Here is a 27,233-nt window from a genome sequence, read left to right as displayed (position 1 = left end):
TGGGGACGACCTGGGGACACGTCGGGGACAGTCCGGGGACACTGCGGGGATAATCTGGGGACAGCCCGGGGACAACAGGGGGGACACCACAGGGACAATCTGGGGACACCGCGGGGACAACCTGGGAACAGCCCGGGGACACCTCGGGGACAATCTGGGGACGCCGCAGGGACAACCTGGGGACACAGCGGGGACAGTCCGGGGATACCGCGAGGATAATCTGGGGACACCGTGGGGACAACCTGGGAACAGCCTGGGGACAACAAGGGGACACCACAGGGACACCGCAGGGACATCCTGAGGACACCCTGGGGACACTGCAGGGACAACGCAGGGACACCACGGGGACAGCCCAGGGACACCCTGGGGACACTGCGGGGACAACCCAGGGACACCACAGGGACAGCCTGGGGACACCCTGGGGACACCGCAGGGACAGCCCAGGGACACTGCGGGGACATCTTGGGGACGTCTTGGGGACACTGTGAGGACAATTCAGGGACAACCCAGGGACAATGTGAGGACACCCTGGGGGACACTGCGGGGACAACCTGGGGACACTGCGGGGACACCCCGGGGACACCCATGGAGGAGTGGGGGTGCTCTGGGGGTGGGGGGGACATGGGGGACATGGGGACAGTCCTGCCCGGGTGACACCAGGGCGGACACGGGGACAGTCCTGCTGCCCAGGTGACACTGGGTCAGGCATGGGGACAGTCTCTGGGTGTCCCCAGGCTGGGGCTGGGGACAGTCCTGCTCCCCCGTGTCCCCAAGCTGGGCACAGGGGACGTCCCCACTGTCCCCAGTGTCCCCATATGGGGCAGGTCCCCCATGTCCCCATGTGAGGCAGGTCCCCAGTGTCCCCACTGTCACCGTATGGGACAGGTCCCCAGTGTCCCCATGTGAGGCAGGTCCCCAGTGTCCCTGTCCCCATATGGGGCAGGTCTTTGCTGTCCCCATCCCCATCTGTGGCAGGTCCCCAATGTCCCCACTGTCCCCAATGTCCCCATATGGGGCAGGTCCCCACTGTCCCCAGATGGGGCAGGTCCCCAAGTGTCCCCATGTGGGGCAGGTCCCCATTGTCCCCATCGCCATCTGAGGCAGGTCCCCCAGTGTCCCCATGTAGGGCAGGTCCCCAGTGTCCCCAGTGTCCCCATGTGGGGCAGGTCCCCATTGTCCCCAAATGGGGCAGGTCCCCAGTGTCCCCAGTGTCCCCATGTGGGGCAGGTCCCCAGTGTCCCCAGTGTCCCCATATGGGGAAGGTCCCCAGTGTCCCCAAATGGGGCAGGTCCCCAGTGTCCCCCATATGGGGAAGGTCCCCTGTTGTCCCCATATGGGGCAGGTCCCCAGTGTCCCTGTCCCCATATGGGGCAGGTCTTTGCTGTCCCCATCCCCATCTGTGGCAGGTCCCCAATGTCCCCACTGTCCCCAATGTCCCCATATGGGGCAGGTCCCCACTGTCCCCAGATGGGGCAGGTCCCCAAGTGTCCCCATGTGGGGCAGGTCCCCATTGTCCCCATCGCCATCTGAGGCAGGTCCCCCAGTGTCCCCATGTAGGGCAGGTCCCCAGTGTCCCCAGTGTCCCCATGTGGGGCAGGTCCCCATTGTCCCCAAATGGGGCAGGTCCCCAGTGTCCCCAGTGTCCCATGTGGGGCAGGTCCCCAGTGTCCCCAGTGTCCCCATATGGGGAAGGTCCCCAGTGTCCCCAAATGGGGCAGGTCCCCAGTGTCCCCATATGGGGAAGGTCCCCGTTGTCCCCATATGGGGCAGGTCCCCAGTGTCCCCAGTGTCCCCATGTGGGGCAGGTCCCCAGTGTCCCCATATGGGGAAGGTCCCTGTTGTCCCCATATGGGGCAGGTCCCCAGTGTCTCCAGTGTCCCCAAATGGCGCAGGTCCCCATTGTCCCCATGTGGGGCAGGTCCCCATTGTCTCCGTGTTGGCAGGTCCCCACTGTCCCCAGTGTCCCCATATGGGGCAGGTCCCCAGTGTCCCCAGTGTCCCCATATAGGGCAGGTCCCCAGTGTCCCCAAATGGGGCTGGTGCCCAGTGTCCCCATATGGGGAAGGTCCCCAGTGTCCCCATATGGGGAAGGTCCCTGTTGTCCCCATATGGGGCAGGTCCCCAGTGTCCCCATATGGGGAAGGTCCCCGTTGTCCCCAGTGTCCCCATATGGGGAAGGTCCCCGTTGTCCCCAGTGTCCCCCATATGGGGCAGGTCCCCAGTGTCCCCATATGGGGAAGGTCCCCGTTGTCCCCAGTGTCCCCATATGGGGCAGGTCCCCATTGTCCCCAGTGTCCCCATGTGGGGCAGGTCCCCCGCCACCCCTGCAAGGCGGGTCCCTGCCGTACCCCCCACCCCGCCCTTGGGGACACGTTGGGGACCGGGTGACCAGGCAGGTGGCAGGCGGTGCCGGCGCCGTTTATAGCCGGAGCCGGTGGGTGGGAGCCGGGTGCAGGATCCGGCCTGGCACCCAGCCCGGCGTCACCGTCACCCGGAGCCACCGATGGGGTACGGTCCCCTGTCCCCGGGGAGGTGAGGGGGGGTCTCATGTCCTTGGTGTCCCCTTGGCATGTCCCTTGTCCCAGGGAGATGGGGTCTCCTGTCCCTATGTCCCCCGGGGGGGTTCCTTGTCCCCAAGGGTGTCCCTTGTCCCTTGGGATGTCCCTTGTCCCCAGGAGATGGTCCCCAGAGGATGGGATCTCCTGTCCCCATGGGGGAGTCCCTTGTCCCCAAGGGGGTCATTTGTCCCTTGGGATGTCCCTTGTCCCTGGGGAGATGGTCCCTAGGGCATGGGGTCTCCTGTCCCCAAGGGTGTCCCCTTGTCCCCAGGGCATGGGGTCTCCTGTCCCCAAGGGTGTCCCTTGTCCCCTGGGATGTCCCCTTGTCCCCAGGAGATGGTCCCCAGAGGATGGGATCTCCTGTCCCCATGTCCCCATGGGGGAGTCCCTTGTCCCCAAGGGGGTCATTTGTCCCTTGGGATGTCCCTTGTCCCTGGGGAGATGGTCCCTAGGGCATGGGGTCTCCTGTCCCCAAGGGTGTCCCTTGTCCCCTGGAATGTCCCTTGTCCCCAGGAGATGGTCCCCAGGGAATGGGATCTCCTGTCCCCATGTCTCCTGGGGATGTCCCCAAGGAGGTCCGCTGTCCCCAGGGGCGTCCCTTGTCCCCTGAGATGTCCCTTGTCCCTGGGGAGATGGTCCCTGGGCTCAGAGGTCTTCTGTCCCCTTGTCCCCAGGGGGGGGTCGCTTGTCCCTGTCCCTGGGGGACACGGGTCCTCGCTGCCTCAGGGGTCCCTTGTCCCCAGGGGAGGGTCTCTTGTCCCCTTACCCCTGGGTGGCCGCCGAGGGGATGTCCCCTGTCTCCAAGGAGTGTCCCTGAGGTGTCCCCTGTCCCCATGAGCATCCCTTGTCCCCTACCCTCAGGGCTGGTCCCCAACGGGTCCCTTGGAGGGGGGGAAATGTCCCTTGGGATGTCCCCTCGGGGTGTCCCTTGTCCCCAGCCCCAGGGGGATGCCCTGGGTGGGGGAGTCCCTTGGGATGTCCCCCGGGGAGGGGGATGGCTCTTGTCCCTTGTCCCCAAGGGGATGCCCTGGGGGTGTCCCTTGTCCCCAGGGAAAAGGGGGGGCTGCCAGCTCGCCGGGGTATTTTTAGCCGTGCCGCCCCCGCCACGCTGGGTGCCGGTGACACGGTGACGGTGACACGGTGACGGTGACACGGTGACGGTGACGGCAGCCGGGAGCGGTGGCCGTGGGGACGGGGGACGTGGTGGGGCCACTGCTTACGCAGCCCCGGGGCTAAATATAGTGCCCGGGGGTGGCTCACCTGCGGAGTGCGAGGGGGGGGCCCGGACGCCTGGGCCCCCCTGGTTTTGGGGGGGCTGGATGCCTGGGCCCCCCTCTTTTGGGGGGGGCAGATGCCTGTGTCCCCCTGGTTTTGGGGGGGCTGGATGCCTGGGCCCCCCTCTTTTGGGGGGGCTGGATGCCTGGGACCCCTCTTTTGGGGGGGCAGATGCCTGTGTCCCCCTCTTTTGGGGGGGCTGGATGCTGGGGTCCCCCTGGTTTTGGGGGGGCTGGATGCCTGGGACCCCTCTTTTTGGGGGGGGCCTGGACACCTGTGTCCCCCTGGTTTGGGGGGGATGGATGCTTGGGCCCCCCTCTTTTGGGGGGGGCAGATGCCTGTGTCCCCCTGTTTTTTGGGGGGGCTGGATACTGGGGTCCCCCTGGTTTTGTGGGGGCTGGATGCCTGTGTCCCCCTCTTTTGGGGGGCCAGATGCCTGTGTCCCCTGGTTTTGTGGGGGCTGGATGCCTGGGCCCCCCTCTTTTGGGGGGGGCAGATGCCTGTGTCCCCTGGTTTTGGGGGGGCTGGATGCCTGGGCCCCCCTCTTTTTGGGGGGGCCCGGATGCCTGGGTCCCCTGGTTTTGGGGGGGTCTGGATGCTTGGGTCCCCCTGTTTTAGGGGGGGGGCATGGACACCTGGGCCCCCCTGTTTTTTGGGGGGCTGGATGCTTGGGTCCCCTGTTTTGGGGGGGCCTGGATGCCTGGGTCCCCTCTGGCTTTGGGGTGGGGGGGACTCCCCGGACGCTTGGGTGCCTCAGGGATGTGACAGTGGGGGTTGTGGGTGGGGGGGGTGGGGGGGTCGCTCCCGGGTGTCCCCCCCCATATCCCCCGCCCCCCCCCCCCCCCGCCCTGACTCTGTCTCTCTCTGTCCGTCCCGGCGCCGCGGACGCGTCCCCAGGTCCCGCGCGGATGCCCCAGGTACCCCCCCCCCCCCCAAATCCCCCCTACTGCCACCGTCACCTCCCGCTCGCATGCCACCACCACCACCCCCACCCTGGGCACCCCCCCCCCCGCCTCCCCTCCCCCCCCCCCCCCCCGCCTCCCACCACCACCACCCCCCCCCGAGCGTCCCCCCCGCGTCCCCGCAGGGCCCGGCTGATGCAGAGCTTCAAGGAGTCGCACTCCCACGAGTCCCTGCTGAGTCCCAGCAGCGCGGCCGAGGCGCTGGAGCTCAACCTGGATGAGGACTCCATCATCAAAGCGGTCCACAGCAGCATCCTGGGTCAGGAATTCTGCTTCGAGGTACGGTCCGGATCTTCTCGTCCCTCCCCTTCCGCCTCGCCGGCCGTCACCGTGGCGTCTGGTCACCGTCGGCGGTCACCCGTAGGTGACCACGGCCTCGGGGACCAAGTGCTTCGCCTGTCGCTCGGCCGCCGAGAGGGACAAGTGGATCGAGAACCTGCAAAGGGCGGTGAAGCCCAACAAGGTGAGGAGGTCGGCGAGGCGTGGGGAGGGTGGTCAACTGGTGGGGGTGGTCAACTGGTGGGGATGGTCAACTGGTATGGATGGGGATGGTCAACTGGTGGGGATGGTCAACTGGTATGGATGGGGATGGTCAACTGGTGGGGATGGTCAACTGGTGGGGATGGTCAACTGGTATGGATGGGGATGGTCAACTGGTATGGATGGGAGTGGTCAGCTGGTGGGGATGGTCAACTGGTATGGATGGGAGTGGTCAGCTGGTGGGGATGGGGTTGGTCAACTGGTGGGGATGGTCAACTGGTGGGGATGAGGATGGTCAACTGGTATGGATGGGAGTGGTCAGCTGGTGGGGATGGGGTTGGTCAACTGGTGGGGATGGTCAACTGGTGGGGATGAGGATGGTCAATTGGGATGGATGGGATGGTCAAGTGGTGGGGATGGAGGTTGTCAACTGGTGGCGATGGTCAACTGGTGGGGATGGGGATGGCAAACTGGTGGGAATGGTTAACTGGTGGGGATGAGGATGGTCAACTGGTGGGAATGGTCAGCTGGTGGGGATGGTCAACTGGTGGGAATGGTCAACTGGTATGGATGGGGATGGTCAACTGGTGGGGATGGTCAGCTGGTGGGGATGGGGTTGGTCAACTGGTGGGGATGGTCAACTGGTGGGGATGAGGATGGTCAACTGGTAGGGATGAGGATGGTCAACTGGTGGGGATGGTCAACTGGTGGGGATGGTCAACTGGTATGGATGGGGATGGTCAACTGGTGGGGATGGTCAGCTGGTGGGGATGGGGTTGGTCAACTGGTGGGGATGGTCAACTGGTGGGGATGAGGATGGTCAACTGGTGGGGATGGTCAACTGGTGGGGATGGGGATGGTCAACTGGTGGGGATGGTCAACTGGTGGGGATGTCCCCTGGGGCCACCCTGGCCCTTGGGGTCACACTTCCCTGGGGTCGCTGCTCCTGGTGGCCGCTCAGCTGGCATTGTCCCCTGGGGTCACCCCTGCCCCGGCTCACCGTCCCCATCTGGCCCCACCCCCAGCCCCACATCCCGGGCCCCCCCCTGCCCCACATCCCACCCCCCAAGCTGTCCCCACGTCCCCAGCTGACCTCCCTTCCCTCCCGCCCCTCCGCAGGACAACAGCCGGCGGGTGGACAACGTCCTGAAGCTGTGGGTGATCGAGGCGCGAGACCTTCCCCCCAAGAAACGCTACTACTGCGAGCTGTGCCTGGACGACATGCTCTACGCCCGCACCACCAGCAAAGCGCGCACCGACAACGTCTTCTGGGGAGAACATTTTGAATTCAACAACCTGCCGGCCGTCCGTACCATCCGCCTGCACCTCTACAAGGACACCGACAAGAAACGTAAGAAGGACAAGAGTAACTACGTAGGGATGGTGAGCATCCCCATCGCCAGCGTCACCGGGCGGCACTTCGCCGAGCAGTGGTACCCGCTCAGCCAACCCAGCGGCAGCAAGAGCAAGGCGGGTTGTCCGGCTCTACGGGTGAAGAGCCGCTTCCAGACCATGAGCATCCTCCCCATGGAGCTCTACAAGGAGTTCGCCGAGTACGTCACCAACAATTACCGGATGCTCTGCGCCGTCTTGGAGCCCGTGCTCAGCGTGAAGAGCAAGGAGGAGGTGGCCTGCGCCTTGGTGCATATCTTGCAGAGCACCGGCAAGGCTAAGGTGGGGGCTGGGGGGGTGGGGAGGGGGTGTGGAGGGGCGGGGCGGGGGTGGGGGGTTGAGGAGGGAGGGAGGGAGGGAGGGAAGGAGGAGGGATGGATGGGTGGATGGTTGGAAGGTTGGGAGGAGGATGGATGGAAGATGGAGGGTGGAAAATGGATGATGGATGGATGATGGATGGATGGAGGGAGGGAGGGAAGGTTGGGAGGAGGATGGATGGAAGGAAGATGGAGGATGGATGGATGATGGATGGATGGAGGGAGGGAGGGAAGGTTGGGAGGAGGATGGATGGAAGGAAGATGGAGGATGGATGGATGGATGGATGGAGGATGGATGGATGATGGAGGCATGGATGATAGATGGAAGATTGGAGGGAGGATGGATGGAGGATGGAAGGAGGATGGATGGACGATGGATGATGGATGGATGGTTGGAGGGAGGATGGATGGAGGATGGAAGGAGGATGGATGGACGATGGATGATGGATGGATGGTTGGAGGGAGGATGGATGGAGGATGGAAGGAGGATGGATGGACAACAGATGATGGATGGATAGTTGGAGGGATGGAAGGTTGGAAGGATGGATGGAAGGAAGATGGAGGATGGAAGGAGGTTGGATGGATGATGGATGGAAGGTTGGAAGAAGGATGGATGATGGATGGGTGGATGCATGGAGGGGATGGATGGTTGGAAGGTTGGGAGAAGGATGGATGGAAGGAAGAGGGAGGATGGATGGATGGATGGAGGATGGATGGAGGAGGGAAGGAGGATGGATGGATGGATGGATGGAGGATGGAGGCATGGATGATAGATGGAAGATTGGAGGGAGGATGGATGAAGGATGGAAGGAGGATGGATGAAGGATGGAAGGAGGATGGATGGACGATGGATGATGGATGGATGGTTGGAGGGAGGATGGATGGACGATGGATGATAGATGGAAGGTTGGAGGGAGGATGGATGGAGGATGGATGATGGATGGATGGTTGGAGGGAGAATGGATGGAGGATGGAAGGAGGATGGATGGACGATGGATGATGGATGGATGGTTGGAGGGAGGATGGATGGAGGATGGAAGGAGGATGGATGGACAACAGATGATGGATGGTTGGAGGGATGGAAGGTTGGAAGGAGGATGGATGGAAGGAAGATGGAGGATGGAAGGAGGTTGGATGGATGATGGATGGAAGGTTGGAAGAAAGATGGATGATGGATGGGTGGATGCATGGAGGATGGATGGTTGGAAGGTTGGGAGAAGGATGGATGGAAGGAAGAGGGAGGATGGAAGAAAGGTGAATGGATAATGGATGGAGGATGGAAGGAGGATGGATGGATGGATGGATGGAGGATGGAAGGAGGGAGGAAGGACAGATGGAGCAGGATGGACAGACACATGGCAGACGGGTAGAAGACAGAGAGAGGATGGATGGAGGGTTGGAGGGAGGGTTGGATGGACGGAGGACAGACACACGCAGGATGGATGGATGGATGAAGGGAAGGAGGATGGATGGAGAAGGATGGACAGACAGGTGGGGGACGGATGGACGGAGGGCTGGCTGGCTGGAGGCCAGAGGGAGGAGGGCTGGATGGATGATGGATGGAAGGTTGGGAGGAGGATGGATGGAAGGAAGATGGATGATGCATGGATGGACGAATGATGGATGGACGGCGGATGAAAGGTGGATGGGGGATTGAGGGTGGATGGAGAGTGGATGGAGGACACATGGGGGATGGAGAGAGGACAGGAACGTGGATGGTGGAGGGAGGGATGGAAGAGAATGGACAGACAGATGGGGGATGGACGGAAGGTTGGATGGATGGAGAAGGGATGGAGGACAGATGGAGAACAGACATGGAGGATGGAAGAGGGATGGGTGGAGGACAGGTGGATGACAGATGGATGGAGGATGGATGGAGGATGGAGAGATGGATGGATGGATGGATGGAGAGATGGATGGAGGATGGAGAAATGGGATGGATGGAGAGATGGATGGAGGATGGATGGAGGATGGAGAGATGGATGGATGGATGGATAGAGGGATGGAGGATGGAGAGATGGGATGGATGGAGAGATAGATGGATGGATGGATGGATGGAGAATGGAGAGATGGATGGAGGATGGATGGAGGATGGAGAGATGGATGGATGGAGAGATGGATGGATGGAGAGATGGATGGATGGGTGGACAGAAGATGGAGGCAGGACACAAGGATGCAGGGAGGGTGGGCTGGGCCAGCCTGGCCGGGCTGCTGGGGTGCAGGCAGGCATTGGGCTGCCCTGACGGCCACGGGCAGGACTTCCTGTCGGACATGGCCATGACGGAGGTGGATCGCTTCATGGACCGGGAGCACCTGATCTTCCGGGAAAACACCCTCGCCACGAAAGCCATAGAGGAGTACCTGAAACTCATCGGCCAGAAATACCTCAAGGATGCCATCGGTGAGCTCCACCGGCTCTGGGGGGGTCCCCCCATCCTGGCCAGGGGTCCCCATCATGGCCAGAGCCCCCCTGGCGTGGCTGTGGGACAGTGGGTGGTCCCCACACATGGTCGTGTCCCCATCAGCATGGCTGTGGGATGGTGGGTGGTCCCCACACATGGCCATGTCCTCATTGCTATGGCCGTGGGACGGGTGGGTGGTCCCTTCTCATGGCCATGTCCCCATTAGGGTACAACTGGGTGGTCCCCAGTCCCTGCTCATAGGCAGGTCCTCATGGGCGTGGCCATGGGATGGTTGGGTGGTCCCTTCTCGTCGGCACGTCGCCTTTGGCATGACTGTGGGATGGTTGCGTGGTCCATTCTTATGGCTGCATTTCCATTGGCACAGCCGCGGGATGTTGGGTGGTCCCTTCTCATGGCTGTGTGACAGTTAGGGGGTCCCCCATCATGGCTGTGTCCCCATTGTTATGGTCGTGGGACGGTTGGGTGGTCTCTTCTCATGGCCACGTCTCCATTGAGGTGGTCTAGCCATGGGACATGGTCAGTTGGGTGGTCCTCAGCCCCTCTTCATTTCCAGGTCCCCATTGGCATGGTCATGAGATGGTTGGGTGGTCCCTTCTCATGGCCATGTCCCCATCGGGCTGACCTGGCCGTGGGACAGCGGGGTGGTCCCCGGTCCCCTCTGACGTCCTCGTCTTCACACAGGCGAGTTCATCCGGGCGCTGTATGAGTCGGAGGAGAACTGCGAGGTCGACCCCATGAAGTGTTCGGCCTCCACCTTGGCCGACCACCAGGCCAACCTCCGCATGTGCTGCGAGCTCGCCCTCTGCAAGGTGGTCAACTCGCACTGGTGAGTCCTCGGGGCTGGGGACATCCCCCGGCGTCCCCACCGCGGGTCCCTGACAGTGTCGTCATTTCCTGCCCCGCCGCCTCCACGCAGCGTGTTCCCACGGGAGCTGAAGGAGGTCTTCGCCTCGTGGCGGCTGCGATGCGCCGAGCGGGGCCGCGAGGACATCGCCGACCGGTTGATCAGCGCCTCACTCTTCCTGCGGTTCCTCTGCCCCGCCGTGATGTCCCCCAGCCTCTTCGGCCTCATGCAGGAGTACCCCGACGAGCAGACCGCCCGCACCCTCACCCTCATCGCCAAGGTCATCCAGAACCTGGCCAACTTCACCAAGTGAGCGCCCAGCGTGGAGGAGAAGAGGGGTGGTGGTGGATGGCGGCGGTGGAGGAGAATGGAGGGACGGTGGAGGGAAGGTGGATCTGTAGGTCTATGGGTGGACGGAGCTTGGATGGATGGGTGGAGTCACGGGTGGGTGGAGGGTAGTTGGATGGGTGAGTTGATGGATGGACGGAAGATGGAAGGACGGACAGAAAATGGGTGGATGAGATGGACAGAAAGTGGATGGTGGAAGATGGATGAGTGACTTGATATGGATAAGTTGGAAGGAGGATGGAAGGATGGAGATAAGATGGATGATTTGAGGGGCAGAAGATGGATGGTGGAAGATGGGTGAACGAGTTGACATGGATGAGTTGGAAGGAGGATGGAAGGATGGAGATAAGATGGATGATTTGAGGGGCAGAAGATGGATAGATGCACAGAAGGTCGATGGATGAATTGAGGGATGATGGGTGGAAGATGGATGAATGACTTGATATGGATAAGTTGGAAGGAGGATGGAAGGATGGAGATAAGATGGATGATTTGAGGGGCAGAAGATGGATGGTGGAAGATGGGTGAACGAGTTGACATGGATGAGTTGGAAGGAGGATGGAAGGATGGAGATAAGATGGATGATTTGAGGGGCAGAAGATGGATAGATGGACAGAAGGTCGATGGATGAATTGAGGGATGATGGGTGGAAGATGGATGAATGACTTGATATGGATAAGTTGGAAGGAGGATGGAAGGATGGAGATAAGATGGATGATTTGATGGACAGAAGACGGATAGATGGGCAGAAGGTGGATGGATGAGTTGAGGGATGATGGGTGGAAGATGGAGGAATGAGTTGACATGGATGAGTCGGAAGGAGGATGGAAGGATGGAGATAAGATTGGATGGGCAGAAGACGGATAGATGGACAGAAGGTGGATGGTGGAAGATGGAGGAATGAGTTGACATGGATGAGTCGGAAGGAGGATGGAAGGATGGAGATAAGATGGATGACTTGAGGGGTAGAAGATGGATAGATGGACAGAAGGCGGATGGATGAGTTGAGGGATGATGGGTGGAAGATGGAGGAATGAGTTGACATGGATGAGTTGGAAGGAGGATGGCAGGATGGAGATAAGATGGATGATTTGAGGGGCAGAAGATGGATGGTGGAAGATGGGTGAACGAGTTGACATGGATGAGTTGGAAGGAGGATGGAAGGATGGAGATAAGATGGATGGGTGAGTTGATAGATGATGGGTGTAAGACGGACAGATGAGTTGATGGATGAGGGACAGAAGGTGGATGGATGAGCTGATGGATGGACAGAAGATAGAAAATGGATGGATGAGCAGATGGACAGAAGATGGGTGGATGAGTGTATGAATGGGCAGAAACTGGAGGAATGAGATGATGGATGGACAGAAGGTAGGTAGAAAATGGGTGGAAAATGGATGGATGGGAGGGAGATGGACAGAAGATGGACAGGTGAGGTGGTGGATAGATGGATGGAGAGCAAATGGGCAGCAGAGCTGGACGAGGGCCGGGCACGGCTTTACGAAGGGACACCTGGAAGCTGGAGGAGCAGAAGGGACAGAGGCGAGGCCGAGGGGGGGAGGACAGCCGTTGAGGGGGGGACGGCGGGGACCCCGGCTGAGCGCCCGCCCGCAGGTTTGGCAGCAAGGAGGAGTACATGGCCTTCATGAACGAGTTCCTGGAGCTTGAGTGGACCAGCATGCAACAGTTCCTCTACGAGATCTCCAACCTGGACACCCTCACCAACAGCACCAGCTTCGAGGGCTACATCGACCTGGGCCGCGAGCTCTCCACCCTGCACGCCCTCCTCTGGGAGGTCATGTCCCAGCTCAGCAAGGTACCCCGGTCACCTGGGACACCCCCCCCGACATGGGTGGGGGGGTCACCAGGACACCTGGGTCCTCTCCTGGGTGGTGAGCAGAGGCTTGGGTGCCTAGGTTCTCCTTGGGGGAGGTTTTGGCCTCCTGGATATCTGGGTGGGCACCATGGTGTCCCACCATGGGAGGTTGATGGGGTCCCATCCACCCATGTCCCACCACCACAGGAGGTTATTGGGGTCCCATCCACCCATGTCCCACCACGGGAGGTTATTGGGGTCCCATCCACCTGTGTCCCACCACAGGAGGTCGTTGGGGTCCCATCCACCCATGTCCCACCACCACAGGAGGTTATTGGGGTCCCATCCACCCGTGTCCCACCATGGGAGGTCGATGGGGTCCCATCCACCCATATCCCACCACCACAGGAGGTTATTGGGGTCCCATCCACCCATGTCCCACCACGGGAGGTTATTGGGGTCCCATCCACCTGTGTCCCACCACAGGAGGTCGTTGGGGTCCCATCCACCCATGTCCCACCACAGGAGGTTATTGGGGTCCCATCCACCCATGTCCCACCACGGGAGGTCATTGGGGTCCCATCCACCCGTGTCGCACCACGGGAGGTTATTGGGGTCCCATCCACCCGTGTCACACCACGGGAGGTCGTTGGGGTCCCATCCACCCATGTCCCACCACGGGAGGTTATTGGGGTCCCATCCACCCGTGTCACACCACGGGAGGTCGTTGGGGTCCCATCCACCCGTGTCCCCCCAGGGAAGGTTATTGGGGTCCCATCCACCCACGTCCCACCACGGGAGGTCCTTGGGGTCCCATCCACCCGTGTCCCACCACGGGAGGTCCTTGGGGTCCCAGCCCCCCCCGACCCCCCCAGGGGAGGTCAGTGGGGTGCCGGGGGGTGGGGTGGGGACGCGCGGCTGACCTGCCCCCCAGGAGGCCCTGCTGAAGCTGGGCCCGCTGCCCCGGCTGCTGACGGACATCAGCGTGGCCCTGCGCAACCCCCACCTGCAGCGGCAGCCGAGCCAGGGGGAGCGGCTGCCCCCCAAGGGGCTGGTGCTGCGGGGGCCCTCGGCCGACCTCCAGCCCTACCTCGTCCGCGACCTCAACAGGTGGGGACCCCCCCGAGAACCCCCCTGGGTCCCCCCCACATCCCCGTGGTATCTCCTCATGCTCATGGTACCGTCACATCCCTGTGGTACCTCCATCCTCGTGGTATCCCCACATCCCCGTGGTGCCCCCACATCCCTGTGGTACCCCCACATCCTTGTGGTACCCCCACATCCCCGTGGTATCCCCATATCCTTGTGGTACCTCCACATTCCCTGTGGTATCCCCACATCCCTGTGGTATCCCCACATTCCCGTGATACCCCCACATCCTCGTGGTATCCCCACATCCCCATGGTATCCCCACATCCCCGTGGTGCCCCCACATCCCTGTGGCACCCCCACATCCTCGTGGTACTCCCACATCCCTGTGGTACCCCACATCCCTGTGGTATCCCCACATCCTTGTGGTACCCCCACATGCCCGTGGTATCCCCATATCCCCATGGTACCCCCACATCCCTGTGGTATCCCCACATCCCTGTGGTATCCCCACATCCTCGTGGTATTCCTACATCCTCCTGGTACCTCCACATCCCCATGGTACCCCCACATCCCCATGGTACCCCCACATCCCTGTGGTATCCCCACATCCTCGTGGTACCTCCACATTCTCGTGGTACCCCCACATCCCCATGGTATCCCCACATTCCCGTGATACCCCCACATCCTCGTGGTATCCCCACATCCCCATGGTATCCCCACATCCCCGTGATATCCCCACATCCCCATGGTACCCCCACATCCCCACAGTACCCCCACATCCTCGTGATACCCCCACATCCCCATGTTATCTCCATCCCCACGGTACCTCCACATCCTCATGGTATCCCTACATCCTGCCCCCGTGTCCCCTCCCACTGTGTCCCCCCCATGTCCCCGTGGTGTCCCCCCCCATGTCACCCCGGTGGCCCTCAGTGTCACCTGGGGTGCGTCCCCACCGCCGTGGGTCCCCGTGGTCACCCGCTCTCTGCCCCCACAGCTCCGTTGACCTCCAGTCCTACATGGTGCGAGGCCTCAACAGGTGGGTGACGGGGACGGGATGGGGACAGGGATGCAGTTGGGATGGGGACAATGATGGGATGGGGATGGGGAGGGGATGGGAACAGGGATGCAGTTGGGATGGGGACAATGATGGGATGGAGATGGGGATGGGGACGGAGATGGAGATGGGATGGGGACAATGATGAGATGGGGACGGTGATGGGATGGGGCCAGGGATGCAGTTGGGATTGGGGACAACGATGGGATGGGGACGGTGATGGGATGGGGCCAGGAATGCAGTTGGGATGTGGAAATGATGGGATGGGGACGGGGATGGGATGGGGACAGGGATGTAGTTGGGATGGGGACAATGATGGGATGGGGACGGTGATGGGATGGAGATGGGGATGGGGATGGAGATGGGGATGGGATGGGGCGGGATGGGATGGGATGAGGATGAGGATGGGAATGGGAATGGGAATGGGGATGGGGATGGGATGGGGACAGAGATTAGGATGGGATGGGATGGGGATTAGGATGGGGATGGGACTGGGACTGGGATGGAGATTGGGTTGGGATGGGATGGGGACGGAGATTGGGTTGGGATGGGATGGGGACGGAGATTGGGATGGGATGGGGATGGGGACGGAGATTGGGATGGGATGGGGATGGGGATGGGACTGGGGTGGGGACAGAGATTGGAATGGGGATGAGGACAGAGATGGGGATGGGGATGGGACTGGGACTGGGATGGAGATTGGGATGGGATGGGATGGGATGGGATGGGATGGGATGGGATGGGGATAAGGATGGGGATGGGGATGGGGATGGGACTGGGGTGGGGACGGAGATTGGAATGGGGATGAGGACGGAGATGGGGATGGTATGGGATGGGGATGGGGATGAGGCTGGGATGGGGATGGAGATTGGGATGGGATGGGGAGGGAGATGGGGATGGGATGGGATGGGATGGGATGGGATGGGATGGGATGGGATGGGATGGGGCGGGATGGGATGAGGATGAGGATGGGGATGGAACTGGGATGGGGACGGAGATTGAGATGGGGATGAGGATGGAGATGGGGATGGAATGGGGATGAGAGTGGGATTTGGACGAAGATTGGGATGGCATGAGGATGAGGATGGGGATGGGAGTGGGATGAGGACGGAGATTGGGCTGGGATGGGGATGGAGATGAGGGTGGGACGGGATGGGATGGGATGGGATGAGGATGGGGATGGGACTGGGATGAGGATCGAGATTGAGATGGGAGGGGGATGGGGACGGAGATGGGGTGGGATGGGGATGGGATGGGGCGGGATGGGATGAGGATGGGGATGGGACTGGGATTGGGATGGAGATTGGGATGGGGCGGGATGGGATGAGGATGGGGATGGGACTGGGATTGGGATGGAGATTGGGATGGGATGGGATGGAGTGGGACGGGATGAAGATGGGGATAGGACTGGGATGGGGACAGGACTGGGATGGGGACAGAGATTGGGAGGGGATGGGATGGGATGGATGGGATAAGGATGGGGATGGGGATGGGACTGGGATGGGGATGGGAACGAGATGAAGCCAGGGCCGAGGCCAGCGTGGGGACCTCTCTCCGCGCGCCCCCCCTCCGGAGATCCCCACCTCACCCTGACCCCCACCCTCCGTAGCTCCATGGAGGTGCCCCGCCTGCCCTCCCCGCCGCAGGAGAAGGGGCCGCAGGAGGTGCTGGTGCTGAGCCGTCCCCCCCTGGCCCGCTCCTCTCCCGCCTACTGCACCAGCAGCTCCGACCTGACGGAGCCCGAGGGGGGCCGGGGGGCTCTGGGGGTGGGCAAGAGCGTCTCCATGTTGGACCTTCAAGACGGCCGCGTTGACAGCGTCCCTAGTTTGCCCGCCGAGCTGCTCGCCGCCGGTGGTCCGGCCCCGGGAGGGGCTGGAGGGGGGCTGCGTCCCGGCCGCCTCTCGCAGGGCAGCGCCTCCAGCCTGGCCCCCCCTCGCCTGGGGGTACCGGAGCCGGGGGGGCCGCAGTTGCGGGTCCCCCTCTCCTTCCAGAACCCCCTTTTTCATTTGGCGGCCGACGGACCCTTGCGGGGACCCGAGCCGGGGGGTGAGGGGCCCTTCGCCCCCCCCCTGCACGGGTACAGCAAGAGCGAGGAACTGGCGGCGCCCCCCCCCAAGCACATCACCCACAGCCACAGCTACAGCGACGAGTTCGCCCGGCCGGGGGGGGACTTCGGCCGGCGGCAGCTCTCCCTCCAGGACAGCCTGGCCCCCCCCCAGATCACCATCGGGGCCCCCCCGCCCCCCACCCCTCGGGGGGCGCGGGCGGGGAAAGGGGGGGGACCGGGGCCGGCGGCCCTGGGGGTGCCCTCCAAACCCCGGCCGGCCAGCGGGAACCTGCTGGCGTCCCCCGAACCGTCTTACGGACCCCCCCGCTCCCGGCAGCCCTCCCTGGCTAAGGAGGCGTCGGTGGCCGGGATGAAGCCGCCGGTCACCAAGCAGGTTGGGGGGGGACGGGATGTGGGGGACATGGGGGACATGGGGGAGATGGGGGGACATGGGGGCTATGGGGGACATGGGGACATGACGGGACATGGGGGACATGGGGGAGATGGGGGACATGGTGGGGACATGGGGACATGGGGGACATGGGGCATGGCAGGGATGGAAGCACATGGTAGAGATGGAGGACATGGTAGGGATGGAGGACATGGAGACATGGTGGCAATGGGGGACATGGTGGGGACATGGGGGCTATGGGGGACATGGGGACATGGGGGAGATGGGGGACATGGGGGACATGGTGGGGACATGGGGTCATGGGGGACATGGGGCATGGCAGGGATGGAAGGACATGGTAGAGATGGAGGACACGGTAGGGATGGAGGACATGTGGACATGGTGGCAATGGGGGACATGGTGGGGACATGGGGGCTATGTGGGACATGGAGACATGGGGATGGGGACATGGGGGACATGGTGGGGACATGGGGACATGGGGGACATGGGGCATGGCGGGGATGGAAGGACATGGTAGAGATGGAGGACATGGTAGGGATGGAGGACATGGGGACATGGTGGCAATGGGGGACATGGTGGGGACATGGGGGCTATGGGGGACATGGGGACGTGGGGGAGATGGGGGATATGGTGGGGACATGGGGACATGGGGGACATGGTGGGGACATGGGGACAGGGGGGACATGGGGCATGGCAGGGATGGAAGGACATGATAGAGATGGAGGACATGGTAGGGATGGAGGACATGGAGACATGGTGGCGATGGGGGACGTGGTGGGGACATGGGGGCTATGGGGGACATGGAGACATGGGGATGGGGACATGGGGGACATGGTGGGGACATGGGGGACATGGGGCATGGCGGGGATGGAAGGACATGGTAGAGATGGAAGACACGGTAGGGATGGAGGACTTGGGGACATGGTGCCAATGGGGACATGGTGGGGACATGGGGACTATGGGGGACTTGGGGACATGGGTGACATGGGGCATGGTGGAGATGGAAGGTCATGGGGGACATGGCGGGACATGGTAAGGGAGTAGGGGGACATGGGGGACGTGGGGACACAGGACACGGGGGGGACAGGGCGGCCTGCTGCGGGGACACGCCGTGGGGACAAGAGGGACCAAACCTGTCCCTGTGCCCCCCTCCCACCCCACCACATCCCCCCAGGCCTCACAAACGCCGTCGACGCTGAACCCGGTGATGCCGGCGGCGGAGCGCACGGTGGCCTGGGTGTCCAACATGCCGCACCTCTCGGCCGACATCGAGAGCTCCCACATCGAGCGCGAGGAGTACAAACTCAAGGAGTACTCCAAGTCCATGGACGAGAGCCGGCTGGACCGGGTAGGGACCACCGGCGGACCCAGGCGTCCGGGGCTGGGTGGGGCAGGGATCCCGGGGACCCAGACGGCCGGAGCCCAGAAGGTGACCCTGGTGACATAGGCCCTAGGGACACAGGTCCCAGGAGATGACCCTGATGGACCCCAGGTCCCGGGGACCCAGGAGTCCAAGGCACAGGAGATGACCCTGATGGACCCCAGGTCCTGGGGACCCACGTGTCCAGACCCCAGGAGATGACCCTGATGGATGCAGGTGTCCAGACCCCAGGAGATGACCCTGATGGACCCCAGGTCCTGGGGATCCAGGTGTCCAGACCCCAGGAGATGACTCTGATGGACGCAGGTGTCCAAGGCCCTGGAGATGACCCTGATGGACCCCAGGTCCTGGGGACCCACGTGTCCAGACCCCAGGAGATGACCCTGATGGATGCAGGTGTCCAGACCCCAGGAGATGACCCTGATGGACCCCAGGTCCTGGGGACCCAGGTGTCCAAGGCCCAGGAGATGACCCTGATGGATGCAGGTGTCCAGACCCCAGGAGATGACCCTGATGGACCCCAGGTCCTGCGGACCCAGGTGTCCAAGGCCCAGGAGATGACCCTGATGGATGCAGGTGTCCAGACCCCAGGAGATGACCCTGATGGACCCCAGGTCCTGCGGACCCAGGTGTCCAAGGCCCAGGAGATGACCCTGATGGACCCCACGTGTCCAGACCCCAAGAGATGACCCTGATGGACCCCAGGTCCTGGGGACCCACGTGTCCAGACCCCAGGAGATGACCCTGATGGACGCAGGTGTCCAGACCCCAGGAGATGACCCTGATGGACCCCAAGTCCTGGGGACCCAAGTGTCCAGACCCCAGGAGATGACCCTGATGGACGCAGGTGTCCAGACCCCAGGAGATGACCCTGATGGACCCCAGGTCCTGGGGATCCAGGTGTCCAGACCCCAGGAGATGACCCTGATGGACCCCAGCTCCTGGGGACCCACGTGTCCAGACCCCAGGAGATGACCCTGATGGACACAGGTGTCCAAGGCCCTGGAGATGACCCTGATGGACCCCAGGTCCTGGGGACCCAAGTGTCCAGAGCCCTGGAGATGACCCTGATGGACCCAGGTGTCCAGACCCCAGCAGATGACCCTGATGGACCCCAGGTCCTGGGGATCCAGGTGTCCAGACCCCAGGAGATGACCCTGATGGACCCCAGGTCCCGGGGACCCAGGTGTCCAGACCCCTGGAGATGACCCTGATGGACCCCAGGTCCCGGGAACCCAGGTGTCCGGACCCCAAGAGATGACCCTGATGGACACAAGTGTCTGGGCGTCACCATGTTGGGAACCCGGGTGTTTGGGTGTCACCGTACGGGCTCCCAGGTGTTTGGGTGTCACCATGCTGGGGACCTAGATGTTTGGTCATGACCATGATGGGGACCCAGCTGTCTGGGTGCCATCATGGTGGGGACCCAGGTGTTTGGGTGTCACCATACATGGTCCCAGGTGTTCGGGTGTCACCATGGTGGGGACCTAGGTGTCCAAATGTCACCATGGTGGGGTCCCAGGTGTTTGGGTGTCATTTTGGTGGGGACCTAGATGTTAGGTCATGACCATGGTGGGGACCTAGGTGTTTGAGCATCACCATTGAGGGGTCCTAGGTGTCCAGGCATGGTGGGGACCCAGATGTTTGGGTGTCACCATGGTGGGGACCCAGGTGTTTGGGTGTCACCTTGGTGGGGACCTAGATGTTAGGTCATGACCATGGTGGGGTCCTAGATGTTTGGTCATGACTTTGATGGGGACCTAGGTGTCCAGGCATCACCGTGGTGGGGACGCAGGTATTCGGGTGTCACCGTGGAGGGGACCCAGGTGTCTGGGTGTCACCGTTGGGGGACCCCAGGCATCCGGCCGTGGTGGGGCTGGGGAGATGGCGCCGGTGCCCTGCAGTGTGGGCTGTGGCAGGTGAAGGAGTACGAGGAGGAGATCCACTCGCTGAAGGAGCGGCTGCACATGTCCAACCGCAAGCTGGAGGAGTACGAGCGGCGCCTGGTGTCGCAGGAGGAACAGACGAGCCGCATCCTGCTGCAGTACCAGCACCGCCTGGAGCAGAGCGAGAAGCGCCTGCGGCAGCAGCAGGCGGAGAAGGACTCCCAGATCAAGAGCATCATCGGCAGGTGAGGGAGGGACCCGGCCCCGGGGACAGCGAGGGGACACCGGGGACGCTGGAGGTGGGGTGGGGAGGGAGAGGGGGATGGGGGGGGACGGGGGGACTTGGGGGTGAGGGGACATGGAGGGATGTGGGGGCATGGAGGGACATTAGGGATAGAGTGGGAGATGGAGGACATGGGGACGCGGAGGCACATGGGGACACAAAGGGACAGAGTGGGACATGGAGGACAGGGGGACACAGAGGGACATGAGGGACATAATGGGACATGGAGGATATGGGGACGCAGAGGGACACGGGGACACAGGGACATGAGGGACAGAGTGGGACATGGAGGACATGGGAACACAGAAGGACATGGGGACACAGAGGGACATGAGGGACAGTGGGACATGGAAGACATGGGGACGTAAAGGGACGTGGGGACACAGAGGGGCATGAGGGACAGAGTGGGACATGGAGGACATGGGGACGCAGAGGGACATGGGGACACAGAAGGACATGGGGACATAGATGGACATGGAGGATATGGGGACGCAGAGGGACATGGGGACACAGAGGGACATTAGGGACGTAGATGGACGTGGAGGACGTGGGGACTCAGAGGGACATGAGGACATGGACGGACATGAGGAACATGGTGGGACATGGAGGACATGGGGACGCAGAGGGACATGGGGACACAGAGGGACATGAGGGACAGAGTGGGACATGGAGGACATGGGAACACAGAAGGACATGGGGACATAGATGGACATGCAGGATATGGGGACGCAGAGGAACAGGGGGACACAGAGGGACACGAGGGACATAATGGGACATGGAGGATATGGGGACGCAGAGGGACATGGGGACACAGAGGGACATTAGGGACAGAGTGGGACATGGAGGACATGGGGACGTAGATGGACGTGGAGGACATGGGGACGTAGAGGGACATTAGGGACAGAGTGGGACATGGAGGACATGGGGACATGGAGGGACATGGGGACGTAGATGGACATGGAGGACATGGGGACACAGGGACATGGGGACATGGATGGACATGAGGAACATGGTGGGACATGGAGGACACGGGGACACAGAGGGACACGAGGGACATAATGGGACATGGAGGATATGGGGACGCAGAGGGACATGGGGACACAGAGGGACATGGGGACATAGAAGGAGTTCAAGGCAATAGAGGGACATGGAGGACATGGGGACACAGAGGGACATGGGGACATGAAGGGACGTGGGGATTATAGGGACACAGAGGGACATGGGGACACAGGAGGAGTTGGAGGCAGTAGAGGGACATAGAGGGACATGGGGTACTTGACACAGAGGGACATGGGGACATAGTGGGACATGGAGGACATGGGGACACAGAGGGACATGGGGACGTAGATGGACATGCAGGATATGGGGACGCAGAGGAACATGGGGACACAGAGGGACGTGGGGACACAGAGGGACATGGGGACACAGAGGGACATGGGGACGTAGATGGACATGCAGGATATGGGGACGCAGAGGGACATGAGGACACAGAGGGACATGGGGACACAGAGGGACATGCAGGATACGGGGCCATAGCAGGACATGGGGGTGTCCCCTCGTGTCCCCGGGGAGGGTGGCAGCCTGTCCCCACCATGTCCCTGTTCGTCCCCAGGGTGTCCCTGGGGGGTGGCAGCCTGTGCCTGGGGGGGTCCCTGGGGGTGGCAGTGTGTCCCCAGGGCTGTCCCCACGACCTGGGGTGTCCCCATGATCTGGGGGTGTCCCTGGGGTGTCCCTGGGAGTGTCCCCGTGACCCAGAGTGTCCCTGGGGTGTCCCTGGGATTGTCCCCATGACCTGGGGGTGTCCCTGGGGTGTCCCTGGGAGTGTCCCCATGACCCAGAGTGTCCCTGGGGTGTCCCTGGGGTGTCCCTGGGATTGTCCCCATGACCCAGGGTGACCCTTAGAGTATCCCTGGGATTGTCCCCATGACCTGGGGTGTCCCTGGGATTGTCCCTGTGAACTGGGGTGTCCCCAACGGTGCCCCCATGACCTGGGGGTGTCCTTGGGGTGTCTCTGGGGTTGTGCCCATGACCCGGTGTGTCCCTGGGATTGTCCCCATAACCTGGGGGTGTCCCTGGGGTGTCCCTGGGATTGTCCCCATGAGCCGGGGTGTCCCTGGGGTGTCCCTGGGATTGTCCCTGTGACCCGGGGTGTCCCTGGGGTGTCCCTGGGATCGTCCCCATGACCTGGGGGTGTCCCTGGGGTGTCCCTGGGATTGTCCCCGTGACCCAGGGTGTCCCTGGGGTGTCCCTGGGATTGTCCCTGTGACCCGGGGTGTCCCTGGGGTGTCCCCAGGAGTGTCCCCATGACCCGGTGTGTCCCTGGGATTGTCCCCATGACCCAGGGTGACCCTTAGAGTATCCCTGGGATTGTCCCCATGACCTGGGGTGTCCCTGGGGTGTCCCTGGGATTGTTCCCATGACCTCGGGGTGTCCCTTAGAGTATCCCTGGGATTGTCCCCATGACCTGGGGTGTCCCTGGGGTGTCCCTGGGATTGTCCTCATGACCCGGTGTGTCCCTGGGATTGTCCCCATGACCTGGGGGTGTCCCTGGGATTGTCCCTGTGACCCGGGGTGTCCCTGGGGTGTCCCCAGGAGTGTCCCCATGACCTGGGGTGTCCCTGGGATTGTCCCTATGACCTGGGGTGTCCCTTAGAGTATCCCTGGGATTGTCCCCATGACCTGGGGTGTCCCTGGGGTGTCCCTGGGATTGTCCCCATGACCTCGGGGTGTCCCTTAGAGTATCCCTGGGATTGTCCCCATGACCTGGGGTGTCCCTGGGGTGTCCCTGGGATTGTCCCCATGACCTCGGGGTGTCCCTTAGAGTATCCCTGGGATTGTCCCCATGACCTGGGGTGTCCCTGGGGTGTCCCTGGGATTGTCCCCATGACCTCGGGGTGTCCCTTAGAGTATCCCTGGGATTGTCCCCATGACCTGGGGTGTCCCTGGGGTGTCCCTGGGATTGTCCTCATGACCCGGTGTGTCCCTGGGATTGTCCCCATAACCTGGGGGTGTCCCTGGGGTGTCCCTGGGATTGTCCCCATGACCTGGGGGTGTCCCTGGGATTGTCCCTGTGACCCAGGGTGTCCCTGGGGTGTCCCCAGGACTGTCCCCATGCCCCCGGTGAAGCCTGGCCCCGGGGGTGGTGTCCCCCTGCGGGGGGTGGGGGGGGGCGTCCCCGGGGTTGGCAGCGGGACCCCGGGGGGGTGTCCCCGTGTCCCCGGGGTGCCCCCCCCGGGGGTGGCAGCGTGACCCCGGTGAAGCCTGGCCCCGCAGGCTGATGCTGGTGGAGCAGGAGCTGCGCAGGGATCACTTGGGCGCCCACGACCCCCCCGAGGGCCGGCGGCGGCTGCTCGACGCTCAGGTGGAAATTACAATGTCATTGCTCTGCTCCGTGTGACATCGGCCATCCCACGCCGCGCTGGGGCCGGGGCCCGGGGTGGAGAGGCTGGGGGCACCCATGGGTGGGGGTATGGGTGGCCTTAGGGGGTTATGGGCACCCCTAGTGGGGTGTATGGGCATCATTGGGGGGGTATTGGGGGGGCTGTGGGCACCCCAGGTGGGGTATGGGCACCCCTTGGGGCGGGGGGGGGAGTGTGGGGGGGTATGGGCACCCATGGGTGGGGGTATGGGTGTCCTGAGGGGTTATGGGCACCCATGGGTGGGGTATGGGCACCCCTAGTGGGGTGTATGGGCATCATTGGGGGGGTATTGGGGGGGCTGTGGGCAGCCCAGGTGGGGTATGGGCACCCCTTGGGGCGGGGGGGGAGTGTGGGGGGGTATGGGCACCCATGGGTGGGGGTATGGGTGTCCTGAGGGGGTTATGGGCACCCATGGGTGGGGTATGGGCACCCCTAGTGGGGCGTATGGGCATCATTGGGGGGGGGGGTCTGTGGGCACCCCAGGTGGGGTATGGGCACCCCTTGGCAGGGGGGAGTGTGGGGGGGGTATGGGCACCCATGGGTGGGGGTATGGGTGTCCTTAGGGGGTTATGGGCACCCATGGGTGGGCTATGGGCTTCATTGGGGGGGTATTGGGGGGGGTCTGTGGGCACCCCAGGTGGTGTATGGGCACCCCTTGGGGGGGGGTATGGGCACCCATGGGTGGGGGTATGGGTGTCCTTACGGGGTTATGGGCACCCTGTGGGGGGGGAGGTATGAGCACCCATGGGGGGTTACTGGCAGCCCCCGGGGGGGGGGGGTGGGCACCCATGGATTGGGGCATGGGCACCCTTGGGGGGGGGTCATGGGCACGTGGGGGGGGATAAGGGCACCCATGGGGGGTATTGGCACCCCGGGGGGGGGGGGGGTGTTGGTGACCTATGGGGGGGGGCTTTGGTCACCTATGGGGGGACAGGGCCATCCCTAGAGGGGACATGGGGATGTTGGGGGGGGGGGGGGGGGCGGAACGGACATGGTGGCCCCTGGGGGTGGGGGGGGAATGTTGTCACCCCTGGAGGGGGGGGCACAAGGGGACAGAGACATCCCTGGGGGGGGATATGGGGACCCACAGGGGAAGTGGAGGGGACAGGGCCACCCCTGGGGGGGACATAGGGACCCCAGGAGGGACACAGGCACCCCTGGGGGGGGGACAGGGCCACCCCCAGTGGGGACCTGGTGACCCACAGGGGGATTGGGGTGGGGGTGGGGGAGACAGGGCCACCCCCAAGGGGGACATGGTCACCCCTGGGGGTGGGGACAGGGCCATCCCCAGTGGGGACAAGGCCACTTCCTGGGGGGACATGGGCACCCCTCTGGGGGACAGGGCCACCCCTGGGGGTACACAGTCACCCCTGGGGGGGGACAGGGCCACCCGTGGGGGGACAAAGTGACCCCCAGGGGGGACAGGGCCACCCCTGGGGGTACAAAGTGACCCCCAGGGGGCACAAAGCCATTCCCAGTGGGGACAGGGCCACCCCTGGGGGGACACGGTCACCCCCCAGCAGGGACAGGGCCACCTCCAGGGACACTAGAGGGACGTGGTGACCCCCAGGGGGGACAGGGCCACCCCTGGGGGGACAAAGTGACCCCCGGGGGGCACAAAGCCATCCCCAGTGGGGACAGGACCACCCCTGGGGGGACACAGTCACCCCCAGCCTAGGGACAGGGCCACCAGCATGTCCCCAAAGCCACCTGCCCGCCCCCCCCCAAGTGACGGAGCCGGTGACGGACCCCCTCCTTGGGTTGGGGTCACCCCCCAACCACCTCAGGGCCACCTTCCCACCCACCCCCCGCCCCAAAGGCCACCACCGGGACACGGCGTGTCCCCAAGTCCCTGTGTCCCCCCCCTCCCGAGTCCCCCCCCCCCTCCCTCCGCGGGGACGAGCGTGTCCCCCCGCGGTGGCCCTGACCCCCGTGTCTCTCTTCGTCCTAGCTGTCCGTCAGGTAGCGCGGGCCAGCCCTGCCATTGTCACGGGACCCTCGGCCTCCGGTGACACGCCAGGTGGGTCCTCCCGTCCCCGTCCCCGTCCCTGTCCCCTCTCCCCCTAGGTAGCGCCCAGGGGACATGGGGGAACCCTTGGGGACACGATGCTGGGGTGTCCCCGAGGGTCACCGGGAACCCTTGAGGACATGGATCCAGGGTGTCCCCATGTCCCTCAGGGACACTGGGAACCCTTGGGGACATGGACCAGGGTGTCCCCTTGTCCCTTCTTTGTCCCTATGTCCCTCAGGGACACTGGGAACATTGGGGACAGGGATTCAGGATGTCCCCAAGACCCTCTTGTGTCCCCATGTCCCTCAGGGACAGTGGGAACATTGGGGACATGGATCCAGGATGTCCCCATGTCCCTTCTGTGTCCCCACATCCCTCAGGGACACTGGGAACATTGGGCACAGGGATCCAGGATGTCCCCAAGACCCTCTTGTGTCCCCATGTCCCTCAGGGGCACTGGGAACATTGGGGACATGGATCCAGGGGGTCCCCAAGACCTTCTTGTGTCCCCATGTCCCTCAGGGACACTGGGAACCTTTGGGGACATGGATCCAGGGTGTCCCCATGTCCCTTCTGTGTCCCCACATCCCTCAGGGACACTGGGAACATTGGGCACAGGGATCCAGGATGTCCCCAAGACCCTCTTGTGTCCCCATGTCCCTCAGGGGCACTGGGAACATTGGGGACATGGATCCAGGGGGTCCCCAAGACCTTCTTGTGTCCCCATGTCCCTCAGGGACACTGGGAACCTTTGGGGACATGGATCAGGGTGTCCCCATGTCCCTTCTGTGTCCTCATGTCCCTCAGGGACACTGGGAACATTGGGGACATGGATCCAGGATGTCCCCAAGACCCTCTTGTGTCCCCATGTCCCTCAGGGACACTGGGAACCCTTGGGGACACGGATCCAAGGTGTCCCCTTGTCCTTCTTATGTCCCCATGTCCCCCAGGGACATTGGGAACCCTTGGGGACATAGATCCAGGGTGTCCCCATGTCATCCCCCACCCCGTCCCACATCCCCCCGGCACCTCTGTGACACAGATCCGGTGTCCCTGTCCCACCTGTGTCATGACCAGGACATGCCACAGGGACATCCTTGTCCCCTCCTGCTGTCCTTTGTCTCTTGTCTATCCGGGGGACATGGATCCGGACTGTCCCCATGTCCCTCTTGTGTCCCCATGTGTCCCAGGGTCACTGGGAACCCTTGGGGACACAGACCGTGGGTGTTC

General features: G+C 63.1%; 1 protein-coding gene across 1 annotated transcript; it reads left to right on the top strand.

The window, feature by feature from the left end:
- The first annotated feature begins 4,740 nt into the window (after positions 1 to 4,740).
- Positions 4,741 to 25,958, top strand: SYNGAP1 (synaptic Ras GTPase activating protein 1). Its single transcript, XM_059833107.1, has 15 exons — positions 4,741 to 4,750; positions 4,921 to 5,074; positions 5,160 to 5,258; positions 6,395 to 6,949; positions 9,241 to 9,385; positions 10,089 to 10,233; positions 10,324 to 10,560; positions 12,214 to 12,415; positions 13,350 to 13,525; positions 14,505 to 14,546; positions 16,174 to 17,005; positions 18,198 to 18,371; positions 20,324 to 20,535; positions 23,847 to 23,934; positions 25,944 to 25,958. The coding sequence occupies exons 2-15, from the start codon at positions 4,931 to 4,933 to the stop codon at positions 25,956 to 25,958; spliced, it is 3,066 nt and encodes a 1,021-aa protein (XP_059689090.1). The 5' UTR covers positions 4,741 to 4,750; positions 4,921 to 4,930.
- The last annotated feature ends 1,275 nt before the right edge of the window (positions 25,959 to 27,233 follow it).

Source organism: Gavia stellata, chromosome 39, assembly GCF_030936135.1.
Source record: "Gavia stellata isolate bGavSte3 chromosome 39, bGavSte3.hap2, whole genome shotgun sequence".
NCBI lineage: Eukaryota > Metazoa > Chordata > Aves > Gaviiformes > Gaviidae > Gavia > Gavia stellata.
The sequence above is the reverse complement of the archived record's forward strand: the minus strand, read 5'-3'. Positions and strand labels throughout refer to the sequence as shown.